The sequence below is a fragment of the Monodelphis domestica genome, chromosome 3 (assembly GCF_027887165.1).
Source record: "Monodelphis domestica isolate mMonDom1 chromosome 3, mMonDom1.pri, whole genome shotgun sequence".
Taxonomy (NCBI): Eukaryota; Metazoa; Chordata; class Mammalia; order Didelphimorphia; family Didelphidae; genus Monodelphis; species Monodelphis domestica.
Window position 1 is genome coordinate 260,905,150 of NC_077229.1, and position 18,099 is coordinate 260,923,248.

At 38.6% G+C, this 18,099-nt stretch overlaps 1 protein-coding gene across 10 annotated transcripts in view; it reads right to left on the reverse strand.

Annotated features, from left to right (window-relative positions):
• Positions 1 to 355: 355 nt before the first annotated feature.
• Positions 356 to 18,099, reverse strand: part of PTPRM (protein tyrosine phosphatase receptor type M) — a 1,053,679-nt gene continuing 1,035,935 nt past the window's right edge. For all 10 annotated transcript variants that reach the window (XM_056820784.1, XM_016432809.2, XM_056820785.1 and 7 more), the window contains 2 exons: positions 16,706 to 16,841; positions 356 to 1,240 (listed from right to left, as the gene is read on the reverse strand). In XM_056820784.1, coding sequence (XP_056676762.1) covers positions 1,187 to 1,240; positions 16,706 to 16,841 — 190 coding nt within the window. In that variant the 3' untranslated portion in view covers positions 356 to 1,186. The remainder of the gene's footprint in view (positions 1,241 to 16,705; positions 16,842 to 18,099) is intronic.

The following is an 18,099-nucleotide window of genomic DNA, read 5'->3' on the forward strand; positions in this document are numbered from 1 at the left end:
AGGCCAGCTTTCTGCTTTGAACAGTTTGATCTAGCTCAGAAACTCATCTTTTTGGTGATCTTTCTATGCCTTCCATGAGTACCATGAACAGTTTGAATACAATGAAGCACCACCAGACTCCTTAATTGTTAATGTCCAAACCAGACATGCCTCCCAACAAACACCTTCACTATCTGTGTTCTTTACTCTGCCCCTGTCAACCCCTTCTCTGGATAAAACATCTCACCTTCTCCAAGGTCTCTAGAGATTTAGCAATGGTCCTTCCTCTCTAGGCTCTAAAAGGTGACATTCAAAGCCAAGTATCTATTTCTTCAGCCCCTCTATGTCCTGGTGCACCAGAAATCCAACACAAATCTGCCATGTGCCATCATTTATTGAGCTGAGAATCCATACAAGGTAACAAATGTTTACATTATCATACAGTAAATAAAGCATTTCCAGGGCTTAATAAAAATGATTGTCACTCACTGTGCTTCACAAAAATTTCTTTTAATGAATAAATAATTTGATGAAATCACAAAAATATTTACAATATAAACAAATGAAAAAGCTTTGGATCTATTTCACCCAGTCATCTGGTTTGATGTTTTCAGAGTGAATTTCTGTCGAGCTGTTCCTTCTTGAAACATCATTGATCAGAAAGAAACCACCATTCCAGAAAGTTAGCATGGTTTGTTATGAGTTCTTCATCTGTTAGTTCAGGTAAGCTACAAATACTTTCTGTTATTCATGTGTTAAAATACAAATATTAACTAAAATCATATATTATCATAAATGCCAGACAGCATTCTCCACAGAACAAAAATATACACTTAGCTGTGACAATAACAAAAGGATCACAGGCAACAAAATTAAACCTCAGAGGGACAAATTTCTTCATAAGAATATAATTGTGCTCTTTTAATTTACCAGATGTCTAGGCTGCTCTATCAAGATGATGATTACGAATACGGTATCTGACGACCGCAGAGAGTGTGTTTTGTGTTTTTGTCAGGCAGCAGAAGTATGGAGGATAGTAGGCAGTTCAGGCGAGTTCATAAAACACTTTCTCAGGCTCTTAAAAAAGAGCCAATTATACAAAGCAAAATAAGCATGATGTTGAGAAGTCTTCATCTCATATACATAAACATTGCAGGGTATTGTGGTTCCCGGGTGGGTGTGAAGGTCTGCGGGGCAGCTTTCTCCATCAGCCAGAATTCAAGTATTCCAAAGCCACTTCATAGCAAAACTTATACTGGTCCTGGGGAAATAGCAAGGAGAAAACTGTCAGCCATATGACAGCCAGCTCCAATTTTAGTTAAGATGGTTATGCCAGATTAGAGACTTAATTGGAGTCCATCAATCTCACCACCCAGTATGGGGGAAAAAAAGTCACTCTATCAAGCTGTAGAAATACTCAGCAGCTCATATTCTTTTCATGGGATCATAAATCTAGAGCTAGAAGAGACTTTCCCAGAGGTCCTCAAATTGCCACCCCCAACCCATTTTATGACTGACAAAACTTCAGAGGTTAAGTGATTTTCTCAGGGGTCACACAGAGAGTAAGCATTAGAGGCAAGATGGAAACCGGTGACTAGAGACAGAACTCTTTCAAGTGCTCTTACCATCTCCTCTTCTGTAAGCAAATGATACTTCCTTTGTTCAGGGAGATGAAAAACCAGGGGAATTAGACCTCCTAGGAGAGTGCTCAGTAGCCACACATATATATTTGCACCTGTGTTATACCTGTGAGGTTGGTGAAGGAAACCAGCAAGGGCCAGTCCCTTGTCCTGAGTTGTTGGATTCTGAATATCATCCTCATCATCCTCATCATCACCACCACCACCATTATCATCAACTATCATAGCTAGCTTTATAGTGCTTTAAAATTTACAACATCCTTTACAAATATTTTCTCATTTGATTCTCACAACTCTGGGACATTAGTGCTATTACTATCCCTTTTTTACAGAGGAGAAAACAGAGGCAGACAAAGGCTAGAGTTACCTTATAGTAAATATCTGAGGTCACATTTAAATGCCAGTCATATTGATCCCAAATCCAGCATGTTATCCATTACACTCCCTAGCTTTTGGAAAAAGATAATCAATATTGTCCCACTGCTTCTGGTCCTGTCTCTGTCCCTTTAGTCACAGGGGATCACTTGCCCATTGTCTTGTAGACACCACTGTAATCATTGCAATCTATGAGCTAATAACTATTAAGTGCCTACTGCATGCTAGGCACTGTGCTAAGCCCTGGAGAGACATTAGCAAAGGAAGACAAAAGGCACTTCTTGCCCTCAAGGAGCTTACAACTGAAAGGAGCTGATAATTATGCTCTTCTGACAAACTTCTATGGGTAGTCTTTCTTTTAAATTATTGGTTAATTTCAAAATAGGAGTTGGGGCTTCAAATAAAATGGCCATTAATCAGTGTCAAATCTCCAAATCTCCAGAGTGGCTGATTTGAGATTGGTGGATGGTAATGTTGTTTCTGTCTTGTTTTATTTTGTAAGTTAGACAGAGGCCACTAACACTTGGAAAAGTCCAAAATATATAAAAGGCTCTAATATAGCTGCAACATTAAAAATATACTTCCCTCTTCACTCTTCCTAAAAAAATGACAAATTTGAAAATGATGATGCAAAAGATTAAAAAGTCACTCCTCAAAAGCCAAAAAAAAAAACCTCACAGACTGAACAATAAGCAAACAAATATGGACAAACAGGTTCTGTCTTTGTGCCTTGACTCACTCTCCTTTCTAAAGGGGATTGTTCCTAACCAATGAAATTAGTGATTAGTGATAAGGAACTGGACCAGTGTTTTCATTATAAGGGGAACCTCTCTGTAAAAACACATAATTTTTTTTTGTTTTTGTTTTGGAAATGGATAAAAGGAAACAACTTTATTTTAAGGTTGCATGAGAAGTATTTCAAACATCAGCAGTCTCTACAATTTATAGTCTAAGAGTTCGTGAGAGCACTGAGACTTGTCCAGCATCACAGTCAGGTCTTATTGGCTATGATATTGACTTTCTATCTATTCTATTCTCTTATTCTATTTTATTATTATATAAAGCCCTTCATTCTTGGATTTTATTCTTCTTCATTCTATAGATCAGAAGACAGATAGAAGCATGTAGTTCCATATAAGATTCATACTGGACAGTAACTGAGTTTAGCTGACATTGGATGTTGTGGATGCCTCTTGTCAATTAGAAACCTAAATGTTTCTGAATCTTTTCCTCAATAGGAAAGACAGCATGTTTAACACGGAAAAGAAAGTCCTTGACTTGGAATCAGAGTTCAATTTTTGGCTGTACCAATTACCAGATGTATGATCCTAAACAAGTCAATTAAATTCCATGAGGCTGTTATCTTATCTGTAAAATGCGGGTGGCAGTCATTGTAAAGATCAGATGATATAATGTATGTAAAGCACTTTATAAATGTAAGGTCTTGATGTTAATATGAACTATTGTAGAAAAGATTCTTGCTTTGTTGGACTTGGCCTATGAGGATCCTTCCAGCTCTAAGGTTCTGTGGGTCTGAAAATTATACTTAATTCATTTGTCCTAGAGTATCGCTACTTTCAAAGTCATGGTGCCCATCATATGGTACAAGAAAACTTGGTTTGTCTTCAGTTATGGCTTTGATGCCAAATAACTAGGTAAACTTACCTTATCTCTCTCAGACTAAATTATATCATCTATAAAAGAAGAATACTAATTGTGCTTCCTAGCCAACAAGACTAAGGAAAGTCTTTTGTAGAGATAATAGAACTATCTCTCAAGTCTTAGGAAGGGACCAGAGAGGATTGGTCCCAAGTAGCATCATTAGTATTCAAAGTCACAGAGAAGGCACAACTGGGATTCAAATACAGATTTCCCAATTTCTAGTTCCACATTCTTTCCATGGTATTGCTCAGATCTATCTTAGAAGCCCCTGAAGTGCAGCAGATAGAACATCCAACCCAGAGTCAGGAAAACTCATCCCTGAGTTTAAATCTGGCCTCAGGTACTTACAAGCTATGTGAACCTGGGCAAGTCACTTAATCTTGTTTGTTTCAGTTTCCTCATCTTTAAAATGAGCAGGAGAAAGAAATGACAAAGCCACTCCAGTATTTCTTCCAGTATCTGGTAATTGACTTGTTCATGATCACACAACTAGGAAGTGTCTAAAGGCTGAGTTGAGCTCAGGAAGGAGTGTTCCTGATGCAAGACCTGACACTCCATGTGAACTTTAAAATTACTCCACCCTACTTAGATAGTACTTTAGGGGAAGATAAAGTTGCAATCTCCTGATTGAACAATGAAGGTATTTAGTTCTCACCTTATAGTGAAGCTAGAACCTTAAGCTAAGACTATTTTTAGACCTTAATACAAAAATATGTTAAGTACCTATAAAGGTTAAATTAATCACAAAAAGAAGGTCAAGTAACTAACAAAAGGTGAACTTAACAAAGAAGTATTAAATAACTAAAAAATCTAAAAGAAGGTGAGAACTAAAGAATGGGCAGTCCTGGAGAAAATCGTCTGCTGTGATTGGTAGATATGAAAATTTAGGAGAGGTGACACAAGAGAAAAGATCTTTAAAAAGAGGTCTATATGAGCAGCCTGGGAGTTCAGTTCAGGTGAGGAACTCAGCCTGGAGGAGCTCCCTCAGACAGCTTCCTTGAGATGGTTTCGTGGTGATTTGGGTAAGACTGACTTCCTTTTCCCTTGGGCTCAGGGAGGCCCCTTTGGCCAAGGTCTTTAACTCCTGCCTGGCTCAGCCTGAGCTGGAGCAGTTTAAATTAATTATTTTCTCTCTCTCTCTTCTCCTTAATTCCTTCTCTAAAATTATCCTTTACATCCATCCATTCCATTAACTTACAGAAAGAGACTCTTAAAAATGTTTCCTGAATTGGAATTATAACCTCCAGAAAAGAGAAGACCATTATAAACATGGCCACACACATACATCTTAAAGGCACTCTTTGAATTTGACAAATAAGCTCAATAAATTTCTATCAGCTCACATTTAAAAATATGTCTACTACTCTCCTGTCTCCCATTAGGGCAAGAGTTCTTTACCTGGGTTCTACATCTCCCTAAGGAGTCCATAGATTGAATTCAGTAAATCCATGAACTTGGATAGGCTTAAACATCTTTATTTTTACTAGCCTCTAACTTCATTTTAATATTTCCTTCAATTATAAATTTTAAAAAAATATTCTGAGAAAGAGTCCATAGGTCGAACCAGACTGCCATAAAAGCCAAGGTTAAGAACCCTGCATGGAGAAGATACAAATAGTTAATAAAATGAACATTCTTTGGTATTCACCTGAAGAAAAAGAATTACTTGTTCTGGGTGGATGGCTATTTATTAAGCTAATATTGTACTGATGTTTGTTATTGTAGGAATTCAGAACTTTTTATTTCTGAAAAATTAAAAAAAAAACTTTTAAAAGTTTCAAAACTTTTTTAAACCTATTGACGGCATTGTCAATGCTAGCCACAAAAAGAGTAGTAATGTTTCCATTATTTTTGTGCTTTATAGAGCTATAACACAGATTTTACCACTGAAACCTCAGGGACCCCCATCCCTTTTTATGGAAAAATGGTTTTCTGCATGGCTCTAATTGTGCAATTAATTTCAATGACTACTAGGAACCAGACAGGAACATTACCTCGTTCTATTCCTTTAACATATTAAAATGCATTAAGTGGTGAAATGTAGTTGCTGGCCCGGGGCCACAACCAGGCAAAGAAACACAGACGGGATTTCATGCTTCACTGCTGACGACCTGCACCCCTGGAAGTCATTGAAATTGCCCTGTCGTACTCATGACTATAATTCTCAAAATGAATCTGCCCTCTCCCATCTCATCCCCACTAAATAGACTGCCAATTCCACAGTATGTGATTACTGGCTTCTGGATTAGTCAAATAAGGGAAGCAGGCAGGAATACAACTAATTACAGCCCCGACCTCCCAGCATCTCCTAAGAGCCTGAAATTTTCTTGCCCTGCAAACTGATTATACTTGATCACCAGGTACAGGTTGTCTTCTGCACAGCAGTCCCTTCTTTCAATTCCTTTGCTTTTGAGCAGTATAATTAAGCCATGTGAGGTGTCCCTCTGCTTAGGGGAGAGCATTTCCTCCTTGTTTCTAGATGCTTCTACTTTCAGGATCATTAACTAGCTTCAGGCATGAAAGGAGGGCAAAAATGGAATGTGTACTGACAAAGATGAAACTAGCTCACTGCTGGGACCCGAGCCTACATAGAATCATTGAGTTGGTGGAGAAGTCCAAGGTCATCTAGTCTAATCCTTCCCAAAGTATGAATGCTTTTCACAACTTCACTGACAGCTTCACAACTTTCTGCTGCCTTCACTGGTAGATGTTTGATGAGGGGAGCTCACTGCCATACCATTTTGAGGTGCTCTAAGTTTTAGGAAGTTTTTTTTTCATATTGAACTTCTGCCACTTTGTAATTTCCCACCATTTCAAGTTCTGCCTTTGGGACCAATCAGAACAAATCTTGCCTCTCTTTTATATGAAAACTTTTCAACTCATTCATTTTTCCCTATTCCTTTTTATGCAGGTTAATTATCTTAAGCTCTTTCACCTAACTTTTTTTAAGAATCAGTTGTCAGGTCATTTGTGGCATAGTTTTAAGTCTGCCCACCATCCTGATTATCCTACACTGGACATCCTCGAGCGTGATGTGGTACCCCAAATTAGAGCCAATAACTCACACATGGTATAATCAGGGAGATTATCACTTCTCTCTGAACACCGAAGTTAGTAATGTAATCGAAGCTAACATTCAACCTATTTGGCTACTGTATCCCACAGTTAATCATCTTGAGTGGAGGTCTACTAAAACCCCCAGGTCTTTTTCACATGAAAGACTTTCTAGAACTATATTTTCTCCACTCTGTCATTGTGCAATTGATTTTTTCAACTCAGACCTACAGCTTCATATTTATCTCTGCTAAATATCATTGTTACTTTTAGTCGATCATTCTCTAGCCTATCAAAACCTTTTTGAATTTTGCCTCTTTCATCCAATGCAATTATTTTGGGTCATCTTCGAAGTTCATAACCATGCCCATCATGATTCCTTTATCTAGGTTGCTGATATAAATGAGGGATCAGGATCAGGTTCATTTCACTAGAGACGTCTCATCCAAGTAAACACTAATCCATTAACCACACTCTTTGAGTTGGCTTGGTCATCCATATATGAGCACATCTAATTGTACTATTATAGGACTTAAGAAGGGGCGGCTAGGTGGCACAGTAGATACAGTGCGAGTCAGAAAGGCTCATCTTCCTAATTTCAAATCTGGCCTCAAACACTTATTAGCTGTGTGACGCTGGTCAGTTAACCCTGTTTGTCAGTTTTCTCATCTGAAAAATGAGCTAAAGAAGGAAATGGCAAACCACTCCAATAGCTTTGCCAAGAAAATCCCAAATGGGATTGCAAAGAGTCAGACATGACCCAAAAATAACCTAATGCCAATAACAAAAATGCTGTATGTAATTCTCTGCTTTGCAAGGATATTTTTGAAGGACTTTGCTGAAAATCCAGACCCTGTAAGTTCAGTGCTATTCCTCTGATTTACTAGTCTAATAACCATGTCAAAAATAGATATGCAGTTAGTGTGGTATGCCTTATTCTTAACGACCTCGTGATGGCTTCTAGTCATTGCCTCTTTCCCTTTTTTAAATGATTACACCATTCATTTCTTCAGCAGTGGGGCACCTTCCTTTACTATGTGCTCTTTAACGAGCTCCACAATCACTCAAATAATATAAATCTGATATTTACACAAGGAAAAAAGCCCTAATGGAAAAAAATGCTTGTTGTCCAGATTGTATCTATGACAGACGTTGTAAACGGACAATGAGTCAGGCTCAGATCTGAAATGAAAGAAGAAGATAAACTGGGAAAACTGCATATGACTAGAGTGGTCTCAAGCCACTTCGTGATGCAAGAACCATCTTTTTTATATTGATAAGTATCTGGCACATAGTAGGTACTTAATAAATGACTCATGCCTGCCTGGTAATGCTATATGCCTATCATCATGGAACACTACAATCTCCACATAGTTAAAATTGAGGATGACCCAAAGGAAAATGAAGGGTGTATTGAGAAGAATTGAGAAGAATACAGAATTTTGTTTTATGTTACCAATGCATTCTAAGACTTTTCCAAGTAAAATGAAAATTGTACATAATAGCAAACCCCATTATTTAACAAGTATTTCTTATACAAATATATGTAGGCCCTTTATGACTTTTTTTAAGTTTATCAGAGTGACCAGCACCACTTTTCTTGTTCTTTGGAGCCATTATTAATAATAAAATAGCATTAATGAAATAAAGAGAAAAAAAGAAACTGCTCTGGCTCAGACACAAATTGCTACAAGTGAGAACTCAAGACAAAGACTGATGAGGGAACTAACGAATGACACAAAACAATGTAATGACATATTAATGCTTTTCAGAACAAGAAGAACTGTGTTGGGGTAAACTGCTGGGATACTTTATGTTGCTTGGAAAAATGGTGTAAATTTAGCATGTAATTCAAAAATGTTTTAAAATCTATTTTTCTACCTTGACTTTTTTGATTACCAGTTACATATACCTGAATTCTCATGGGATAAGTTTGCACAAAGCAAAGTTCTATTGTATTTGTGTGCAAGAAGTAGACGTGAGATGTCATCTGAGAAAGAGATATTTGGAAAAAGAGGTGGGCCAGTCACACAGTTAGAACAAGGGTAGTCTGAGAATTGCACTGGTACCCAAAGAATGTTTAAAGACCTGAAAGGAGACCTGCCAGATACTAAATAGATCCTCAGTTAAGAACTTAGGGGAGAACATGGACCAAAAATCTTATAAGAGGAGAAGGTAAGAATGGGGTGTGTTCTGCACTTCTGGAAGTTTCCAAATTTCATCTCTGGCTCTTTTTTTTTTTTAAACCTCTTTTGCCCCAAATCAGGGTAAAAAAGGAAAACACAAATGTGGGAAATAACACTTAACAAAAATTTCAGGAAGAGAGATGAATCGGTCAATAAACAAATATACACATAAAAGCCTTTGAGATTTGGACTCAAAAAGTATCATGTTTCTGAGACCAGGAGCAACTTGGCATCTGAAGAACTCCAGGTTCTCTGATTACTGGTCATCTGGGGACATCAAATACTCACCACTGTCTAAGTAAGAGAGAAGATTCAAAGAGAAAACTCTCCAGTGGTTACCTGGGGCAAAGCTTCTCTCCCTACTCCATCTGCCTTTCGAAACCAAGGCAGTTTGGCAATTTGCAATTTTGATCTTGGATTTTATTCTTATATATTCTCCAGCTTAAAACAAAAATCTTCATTACATATTGTACTGATGTGAAGGGAAAGAGGTCCACATATGCTTGTAATTTGAGGGAGCATTATTTGGACCAAAATATATATGGCTCTTTCTATGCTTTAATTCCCTTATCAAAAGTGGACCTGAGTCTTCTTTACAAAATTGATCATTAGCAACCTATATTGCTAAGTATTGAAGGGAGACTAGATCCCCTCTCTGACTCCTTATGGATTCATGAATCTAACTAACTTTGCATCTAGCTGGAAGGTTTTCTTAATATTGTCTGAGTGAGGTTTGGAATTCCAAAGTACAGTAAGATGGAGGACAAGATAGAACAGGGCACCAGATTGGGGCCAGTAGGAACAAAGTTAGGTAAGCCAGCTTTACTAAAGGGGAATATAATTAGGAGTTTGGGGGGTTATACATAGATCATCCAGGAACCCAATGGGAGGGAGCCATGAAATTGGTGGTTTTGCATGGGGTTATTCTCTAGAAAAAGCAAGATCAGAGAGAGGATGGAGAATCCTGGACTGGATGTGCAGATCCAGGTTTGGGAACTGGTATGGATCCATGTTAGGGAGATGCCTGGGAAATTAGCAGTTAGTGAATTGGCTGCTATGTGGTTAACTACCCTTTAGTTAACAACTGCTCACACTTTACCTAGTCTGTATTTTAGTGGTCCTCTCAAAGTATCCAATTTTTCCTCAGGATACTAACAACTGAGAGAATCAAAAGAAGATTCCTGAAGGAGATGGCACTGGAGCTAAGCCTTAAGGGAAACCAGAGAACCCAAGAAGGATAGGTGAAGAGGGAAAGCATTCCAGCATGGCGGAAGAGCCTATGGAATTACAGAGGGAGGAGACAGGATAATCTCTAGGGAGAATTGCAAGTATAAACCAGCCAGTTTGGGGGGCAGCTGAGTGTCTTAGTGTACTGAGAGCCAGGCGTGGATAAGGGAGTCCTGGGTTAAAATCTGACTTTAGATACTTCCTAACTGTGTGACCTTGGGCAAGTCATTTAAACCCCATTGCCTAGCCCTTATCACTTTTCTGTCTTAGAACCAAGATGCAGTATTGATTCTAAGATGAGGTAAGGGATTAAAGAAAAAAATATTTTATTTTGTTTGGAGCATAGAGTCCAGGAAGGGAGATTGAGGAGTTGGTTAAAAGTGCAAAAGCTTATACAGAAAACCTGTACAAAACTAATTGTTGGGAGAAAGGCCAGGAAATAGCTGTAGGTAAGCTATTTTTTTGGGTACTGCATCATCTTCAAGGGAACTGGAACATAAGGAATGTGAGCTTCTTGGGTGCAGGGACCATTGTATCATTTGTGTTTTTGCATCTCCAGCATCTAGCAGAGTACCAGGTGCATGATAAATGCTTATTGGATGGATGACAATAGAACTGATAGCATTAGGAGAACCACAGAAAGGTTGTCTTAATCTAGACAACATAAATCTGTTCTGGGATATCCTAACTCTCTCTCTCTCTCTCTCTCTCTCTCTCTCTCTCTCTCTCTCTCTCTCTCTAACCCTTACTTTCCATTTTAGAACCCATACTATATATTGGTTCCAAGGAAGAAGAGTGGTAAAGGTTAGGCAATGGGGATTAAGTGACTTGTCCGTGGTCACACAGCTAAGAAGTATCTGAGGCCAGAGTTGAATCTAGGACCTCCTGTCTCTAGGTCTGGCTCTCAATACACTGAGCCACCTGGCTGCCCCTTAAATAAGTGGATTGGGGCAATTTCCAAGTCATTCACCTGAACACACACATACACACATACTCTCTCATTCTCTCTCTCTCTCTCTCTCTCTCTCTCTCTCTCTCTCTCTCTCTCTCTCTCTCTCTCTCTCTCAAAACCTAGTTTCTTTATTATACATTCATCCCAACTCAACAATCAGCAATTCATTTTCTTGCGTGTTGAAAGCTAATCTGTCTCAAGAAGCAAAATTTTCAGTCTTAAAGATCTCCTTTGAGAATGCCCAGCTTTCAACTCTATTTGTAGATTTCTTTTTTCATTTTATTTTATTTGCAGTTCCAAATTTTCTCCTTCCCTCTAGCCCTTGAGAAGGCAAGAATTCTGGAGACTTAATAAGGAGACACTCTTAGATAATGAAAATTGCAATTTGAAGGATGCAGAGAAAGAGCGAATGAAGCAGGGAGCAGAGGGATAGTCTCTCTGTGTGTTCCTATTCTCACACATTAATTCTAGAATCCCCTCTTCTCCCTCCCACATACATGGAATTTGTGTGTGCCCAAGGGGCCCATATCTGACAACTCAGTCAAGGGATATTTATTGGCACCTAGAGAAAATGGAGAGCTGTACTAGGCCCTTATACATGCACTATTTCCTTTGATTCAGCTTATGGTGAAAAAAAGTCTCCTGGAAAAAGTTCTAAGGGGGTTCATAGCGGTACTTCCTGACACCTGCCAAATTCCATTTCATCTCTCTCTGTTTGCAGAACACATCATCTGTTTATTGGTAATTCCTGGGACCCCAAGGATTCAACTGAATGAGCCTATGCATCTATAAATCAGTTAGCCTGGGAACTAATGTACAATGGTAATCATGGAAGAAAGCATTTCAGGAATGAGGAAAACACTCTCAGGAATGCTGTGGTCTGAAATCTAAACCAAGTTTCTTTGGTTCTTTACAGGCAATATTCACTGCAGGGGATTTTTCACAAGATCATAAAATTCAAAGGAATCTTAGAGGTCAACAATTCCAAATCCCTCATTTTACAGATGAGGAAAACTGGAACAAGGAAGTTAAATGACTTGATCAGGGTCATATAGCAAGTGATTAGTTTGGGATTTGAGCCCACATTTTCCTGGCTCTAATTCAAGTATGCCAACTACTACATCAAACCTATTCTTCCAGGAAGACCACATTAAAGCCTTATCATGAAAGGTTCTTTCTTTGCTATTGGAGAAAAATTATGTAATTGGGTAGCTTATCCCTCTAACTGTTGGAATTTGCTATGTGATTGGACATAGAGAAGGGTGAGGGAAAGGGAGAATCAAAGATAATTTTAAAGTCGTGAATTTGGGAAAGTGGAAGGGAAGTTATGCCCTTGACAGAAATAGGGAATGTAGAGGAGAGTTGGCTTTAGGGAGAAAGATAGAGTTCCATTTTGGATATGCTGAATTTGAGGTGGAATGCTCATAGATCAAAGATTATAGAAGACGAATGGATCTTGGAGGCCATGTAGCCTGACCCCTTCACTTTACAAGGAAATTGAGGTCCAGGAATATAAAATGTCTGAATCAAGATTATATAGGATTTGGGGTAGTAGATATCTAAACGGCAGCTAATGATGTGAAACCAGCACTCTGAAGAGGGATTATGGTTAGTTATATAGATCGATGGGGTTATCTGACTACTGATGATTGAACCTATGAGATTTGATAAGGTTGCTAAGAAAGAGTACATAGGAAGAGAAAAGCTGAGGGTCCTGAGTAGATACCAATGGGATGTGCAAGGGTTAGAGCATTACTAATGATGTAGTAAAGGAGATTAAGAAGGAAAGATTGCATGTGTTGGCAGAAAATCAAGAGAAAACAATGCCAGGAATATTGAGGGAAAAGAAAAAAATCCAGTGTATAAAGGCAGCTAGGTGACATGGTAGATGCCAAGCTTGGAGTCAGAAAGATTCAATTTCCCGCATACAAATCTGACCTCACACACTTGCTAGTAGCTGTGTGACTCTGGGCAAAGCTTTTAACCTTTATTGTCTCAGTTTATTCATCTATAAGATGAGCTGGAGGGACCCCAAAATGTATCACAAAGAATTGAACACAAATGAAAATGGCAACAAAATCAAAGGAGGCAGATTTTAGCACAATAAAAGAAAAAAATTCCTAGTAATGAGGATGATCTCAATGTGGAATGCCTATTTCAGGAAAGAGTTCTCCTTTATCAGAAGTCTTAAAATAGAAGTTATTTGGGCACAGATTGAAGATATGGTAGATATAACTCTTGGGTGGAACTATTGGATAGTTCTGAGACTAATTCTGAGACTCCAAGGTCAACAGCTTATTTTTTCTTTGTCCACATAGAGTTGCAGTCACTGACTGATGAATAGAGGGAAGCACTTCATGAAAATCTCCAGACAACTTCTAGTTATGAAATAGAATCCTAGATAATGACCAATATGCTCATTATAATAGTAGTTATACTTTTTCATCAAATCTTTGTTCTGATGCCTTTTTATAATTTGGGGACAATCCTGGACTCTTATAGGTTCCATATTAAGCTGAAAAAGCTTTGAGTGTGGGCCCAATGACAGACTTTGTGGATGGATATTTCATCCACAATTTAAACTTATGTCCAAAAATGGAGCTCTACCCTATAGAGAGCTAGGTGATACAGTGGATAGAGCCCTGGGCTTGGAGTCTTCTGAACTTCTTTATTACTGCTGAGGGTAATACATCTTCCCATTCATGAATCTAGATGTTATTGTCAACTCTTCATTCAAGCCCTGCTCCTGGATTTCCAATATGTTGGCAAGACCTATTAATTACACCTTTGTGGTATCTCTCAAATATATTCCCCTCTCTCCTCTGTCATTGCCACCATCCTCATGAAGGTCCTCATAATCTTATATCTGGACTGTTGGTGGGTCTGCTTGATTCAAGTCTTTCCTTACCATAGTCCATCTACCACTTAGCTGTCAACCTGATCTTTCCTAAGCCCAGATCTATACCCACCCCACAATCCTATATTCAATAAATTCCAGTGCTTGTCTATTACCTCTCAGATCAAATATAAAATTCTGTTTGGCTTTTAAAAACCTTTATAGTCTAGACCCTTCTTATACCTTACTCTCCTCCGGGTACTCTGCAATCTAATGGTCTCCTTGCTGTTTCTCATATATGACACTCCAACTGGCTCAGCATTTTCACTGGCTGTTGCCAGTGCTCAGTACTCTCTTCCTCATTATCTCCACTTTCTGGTTTTCCTGACTTCTTTAAATTCTCACCTGAATCCCACCTTCTGCAAGAAAGTGTTCCTGATTCTCCTTAATCTCTGTGTCTTCCCTCTGAGACTATCTCTAATTTAACATCTAATTAACTAAGTACTTACAAGTTATAAAGTAGGTGAAAGTTAATCTGAAAGGAAGGCATTAGTGTTTGGGAGAGAGGGGGGAAAAGCTTACAAGAGAAGGCAGGAGTTGAGTTGGGACTTGAAGGCAGTGAAGTGACTAAAAGCAGAGGTGAGGAGGGAGGGTATTCCAGGAATGGGGGACCATCTGTGCCTAGGCATAAAGATGGGATATGGTGGTTTGTGTTTGAGGAACAACATTTTGGCCTCGTTGAATATAATGAGAGAGTTTATGGAAGTGAATAAAATATAAGGAGGCTGGAAATGTAGAAAAAGGCCAATAGGGGCCTCGATATTTGATCCTGGAGATAACAGGGAACCACTAGAAAGCTCCAAATGATTTATGGTGTCTTAGGATCCTTCCTACCTGATAGATAGCATCAAGAGTTCTTTTGGCTGTGCTCTTTAACTTTTGTACTTCACAGAAAATAATCATTTATTTCATCACTACATAAAAGTACCATATTCTGTATTATTGATGTGGAACGAGACTTATCATTTCTCCCATCAGCCAGTGTGAGTAATACAATTGGCAGTCAGCTACATTAGAGAAAAGTAGGCTAACCAAAGATGGCTCTATTTCTAATGTAGATCTATTTAATTCATGTTTTTGATGAGCAAAATGACATTTTACCAAGGTCAGTTTTATGCAGGTGCCAGCCAAGGGTTATAAGCTACGCATCTGTTTTGCTATCAGTGAGATGAAATCAAGAAAGTCATATTCTAAATTCTTTAATTTGAACATATGTCTCCCATAAAATGGCAGCCTCGATAGTGCCTCCCAAATCAGAAACACCTTTGACTCCAATGAATGCCTTCCACTGTCTCATCCAACCAAATTAGCCTAAGAATTCAGTGGAGGCACAGCTCTTTGTGAATTCATTTTGTGTGCCAGTGACTCTGTGTGTACTATGCCAAGCAAGGGCTTCACCCAGCACATACCAAATCAATTGGCAACTCATCTAATACTCATATCTATAAATTGCTTGGAAGGGTTCATGTTTGCCATATACACAGTAAATATATCTACCCTACACTGAGCAGAAGAGGGAGGAATGATGAGTGGTGGGAGAAGAGGAGAACTCAACACATTGGCCATCGAGACAACTGTTAGTAGCTTATGAGAGAGAGAGTGCACCTGGCAAAATGGACATTTCCATTCCAAGTCTCCTTCCCCAGGCCATGCTTCCTGGACCTATCACAACTCATCATGCATAAAACATATGTCTGGGGAGAAGCAGATGTCCAAATGAAGCTGTTCATTTTAACTAGGGTTTGATTGTGTCTCTAGGAGTTATAGCCATTACCAGTGCCATTCTAATTTACCAAGCCCTAATTATGTACATGGCACCGTACACATGTATTACACTGTATTGTACAAATGAATGGGTCCTAGGTCTTTTGATGAGACCCGGCTATTTTCCCATCCTCAAAATGTGACCTTTGGGTGACTCTAAGTTAGCACCTTCACCCCCTAGCTCTATCTGAGGCCTCATATAGTGGGCTTTGACTTTGCTGCTTTCATATTTTATACCTGCCAGGGCAAAGCCTTTTAAAACTTGATAACATAGGCTCATCTCCCCAGCCCACACAAAGGCCTTCCCCCATTGCTATGGATTAATCCTGCTGCTCACCAGTTCATCCTTTCCCAACATAAGACTACAAAAGCCTAATCTAAAAGCTTCCTCCTCTAAACTGTGTCACTATTCTTGAATCACAGTAGTTGGCACTTCAATAGCTTGGCATAAAAAGAGATTTCACAAAATACTCTAAGAAAATAATTGCACACAGCTCTTTGTTTCTCAACTCCTTTAATCCTTCTCTGGGATGTGGCCACCGTAATTAAGTGCAATATTCTGGGTGTCAAACTAAAACTCACAGCTTTGATAAATATTAGGTGATTAAGCTATTTATAAAATATATAATTTGAAAACCTGGCATTTCATTTGCTATGATTATTTCTTCTGTGCTGGGATTGCTATCCACGTGGATGATACTGCCAGGAAAGGAAATTAATAAGGATGTTCACTTTGTGAGTTTCCAACTATTTCCAAATTTCAAATAAGCTGAGACAAAGTCTCCTTGGGAAGAAGCAGCTTAAAAAAAAAAGGAAAAAAAGAAAAGCCATTACAAGTGAAGTGATTACATTATGCTTTTGAAAATGACTCTTCCTTTGTGAATAACTAACCAAAAAGCTTAGAGATCTTGGGGACTGGGTGATAATAGGGGAGATTTTTGATTTAACAGTACAGTTGGAAAGTGCCTACCAGAAGGTCCACCATGTTGGGCTTATTGTTCCTCAGTGTCTTCACTGCATGGAAGACGTCAACTGCCCTCCGGTGCCGGAGCATTTCACAAACAATGCTGATTGCACAAAAAGTCCCACTGCGGCCACCTCCATTCCTGGAATAAAAGGAATAAAGTGGCTTGATTATTTCTTGCCCTTATGTTCCCATTTCTTCCTAGTGTGCTGGACAGCCCATGGAAATATTCTGATTCAAACACTGGTGAACCAATAATTACGACTGCCTCTTGAGCTAGGGTGAACTCTCCACCCAGGTCATTACTTCTAATTATAGATGATGGGGTGAATTTTCCACAGCATTTGGCACACAGCTTACCTGTGAATGGATATGTGAAAGAGACTGGGTCCTTGCCCAGCTTTGCATCAGTGCCATATTAGGTCTTGATGCCATGGAACCCAAATAGCTAGTCATAAAAAGAAACCAAGATAGGAAGTAGGACTTGGACTTTGCTTCTGTACTTTACAGAGCTGCTCCATCTGAGGCTTTTTTCAACCATGTATCCTCTGATCAAAATTCTAAAAGACCATTCAAGTCAAAGAACTTGATAGTTTTATATCTTTGGGATATTTTGCTCTGAATATAACCATTAGGTGGAGCTACACTATCCTGAATGGCACACCTTTTACCTTGGAGAGAAGGAAGGATGGGAAATATGCCAGAGAAGTTTTCTTTTCCCCCTTTTATTCCTCCTAGACACTTTCTTTCTTGTATTCCCAGTTTTAGGAACCACAAATGTAAACAAACTGGCTTCTTAACAAGTTGATAATGAAAACTGTTATTTTGACATTTCAACTGGTACAAGCTTAAACTATAATGAAGGTATTCCTCATTTCAATTTCTTTGAAGCTATGTGATAAAAGGTTTAAAATGGGTTGCAGGCCAGTTTTCTAATTCAAATACACTTGCTTCTGAGGGCTGTACATACAAGTGCATATATGTTCTACTTGAAGATCTATAAGTGTTGTAGTAGAAAGAGCAAGAGTTGGAGTCAAGATACTTTAGTTTGAATCTTAGCAGGATACTTTTAGTTTAAATTTGGAGAATATCATTAAAATGGGAGAATAAAATTGGAGAAATTAAGAGGCCCAGGGGATAGAGTTCCAGCCCTGGAGTCAGAAAGACTCATCTTCCCAAGTTCGAATCTGGCCTCAGACACTTAATATGTGAACACAGGTAAGATCACAGGCAAGTTTTCCTTAGTTTCTTCATCTGTTAAAAGAGCTGGAGTAGGAAATGGCATACCATTCCAGTATCTTTGTCAAGAAAATCCCAACTTTGGTAATCTGAAGAAATTTATGAACCCTTTCTAAAAAGAATGTTCTTAAATGCAAAAAAAAGATAACCCATTGGGATTA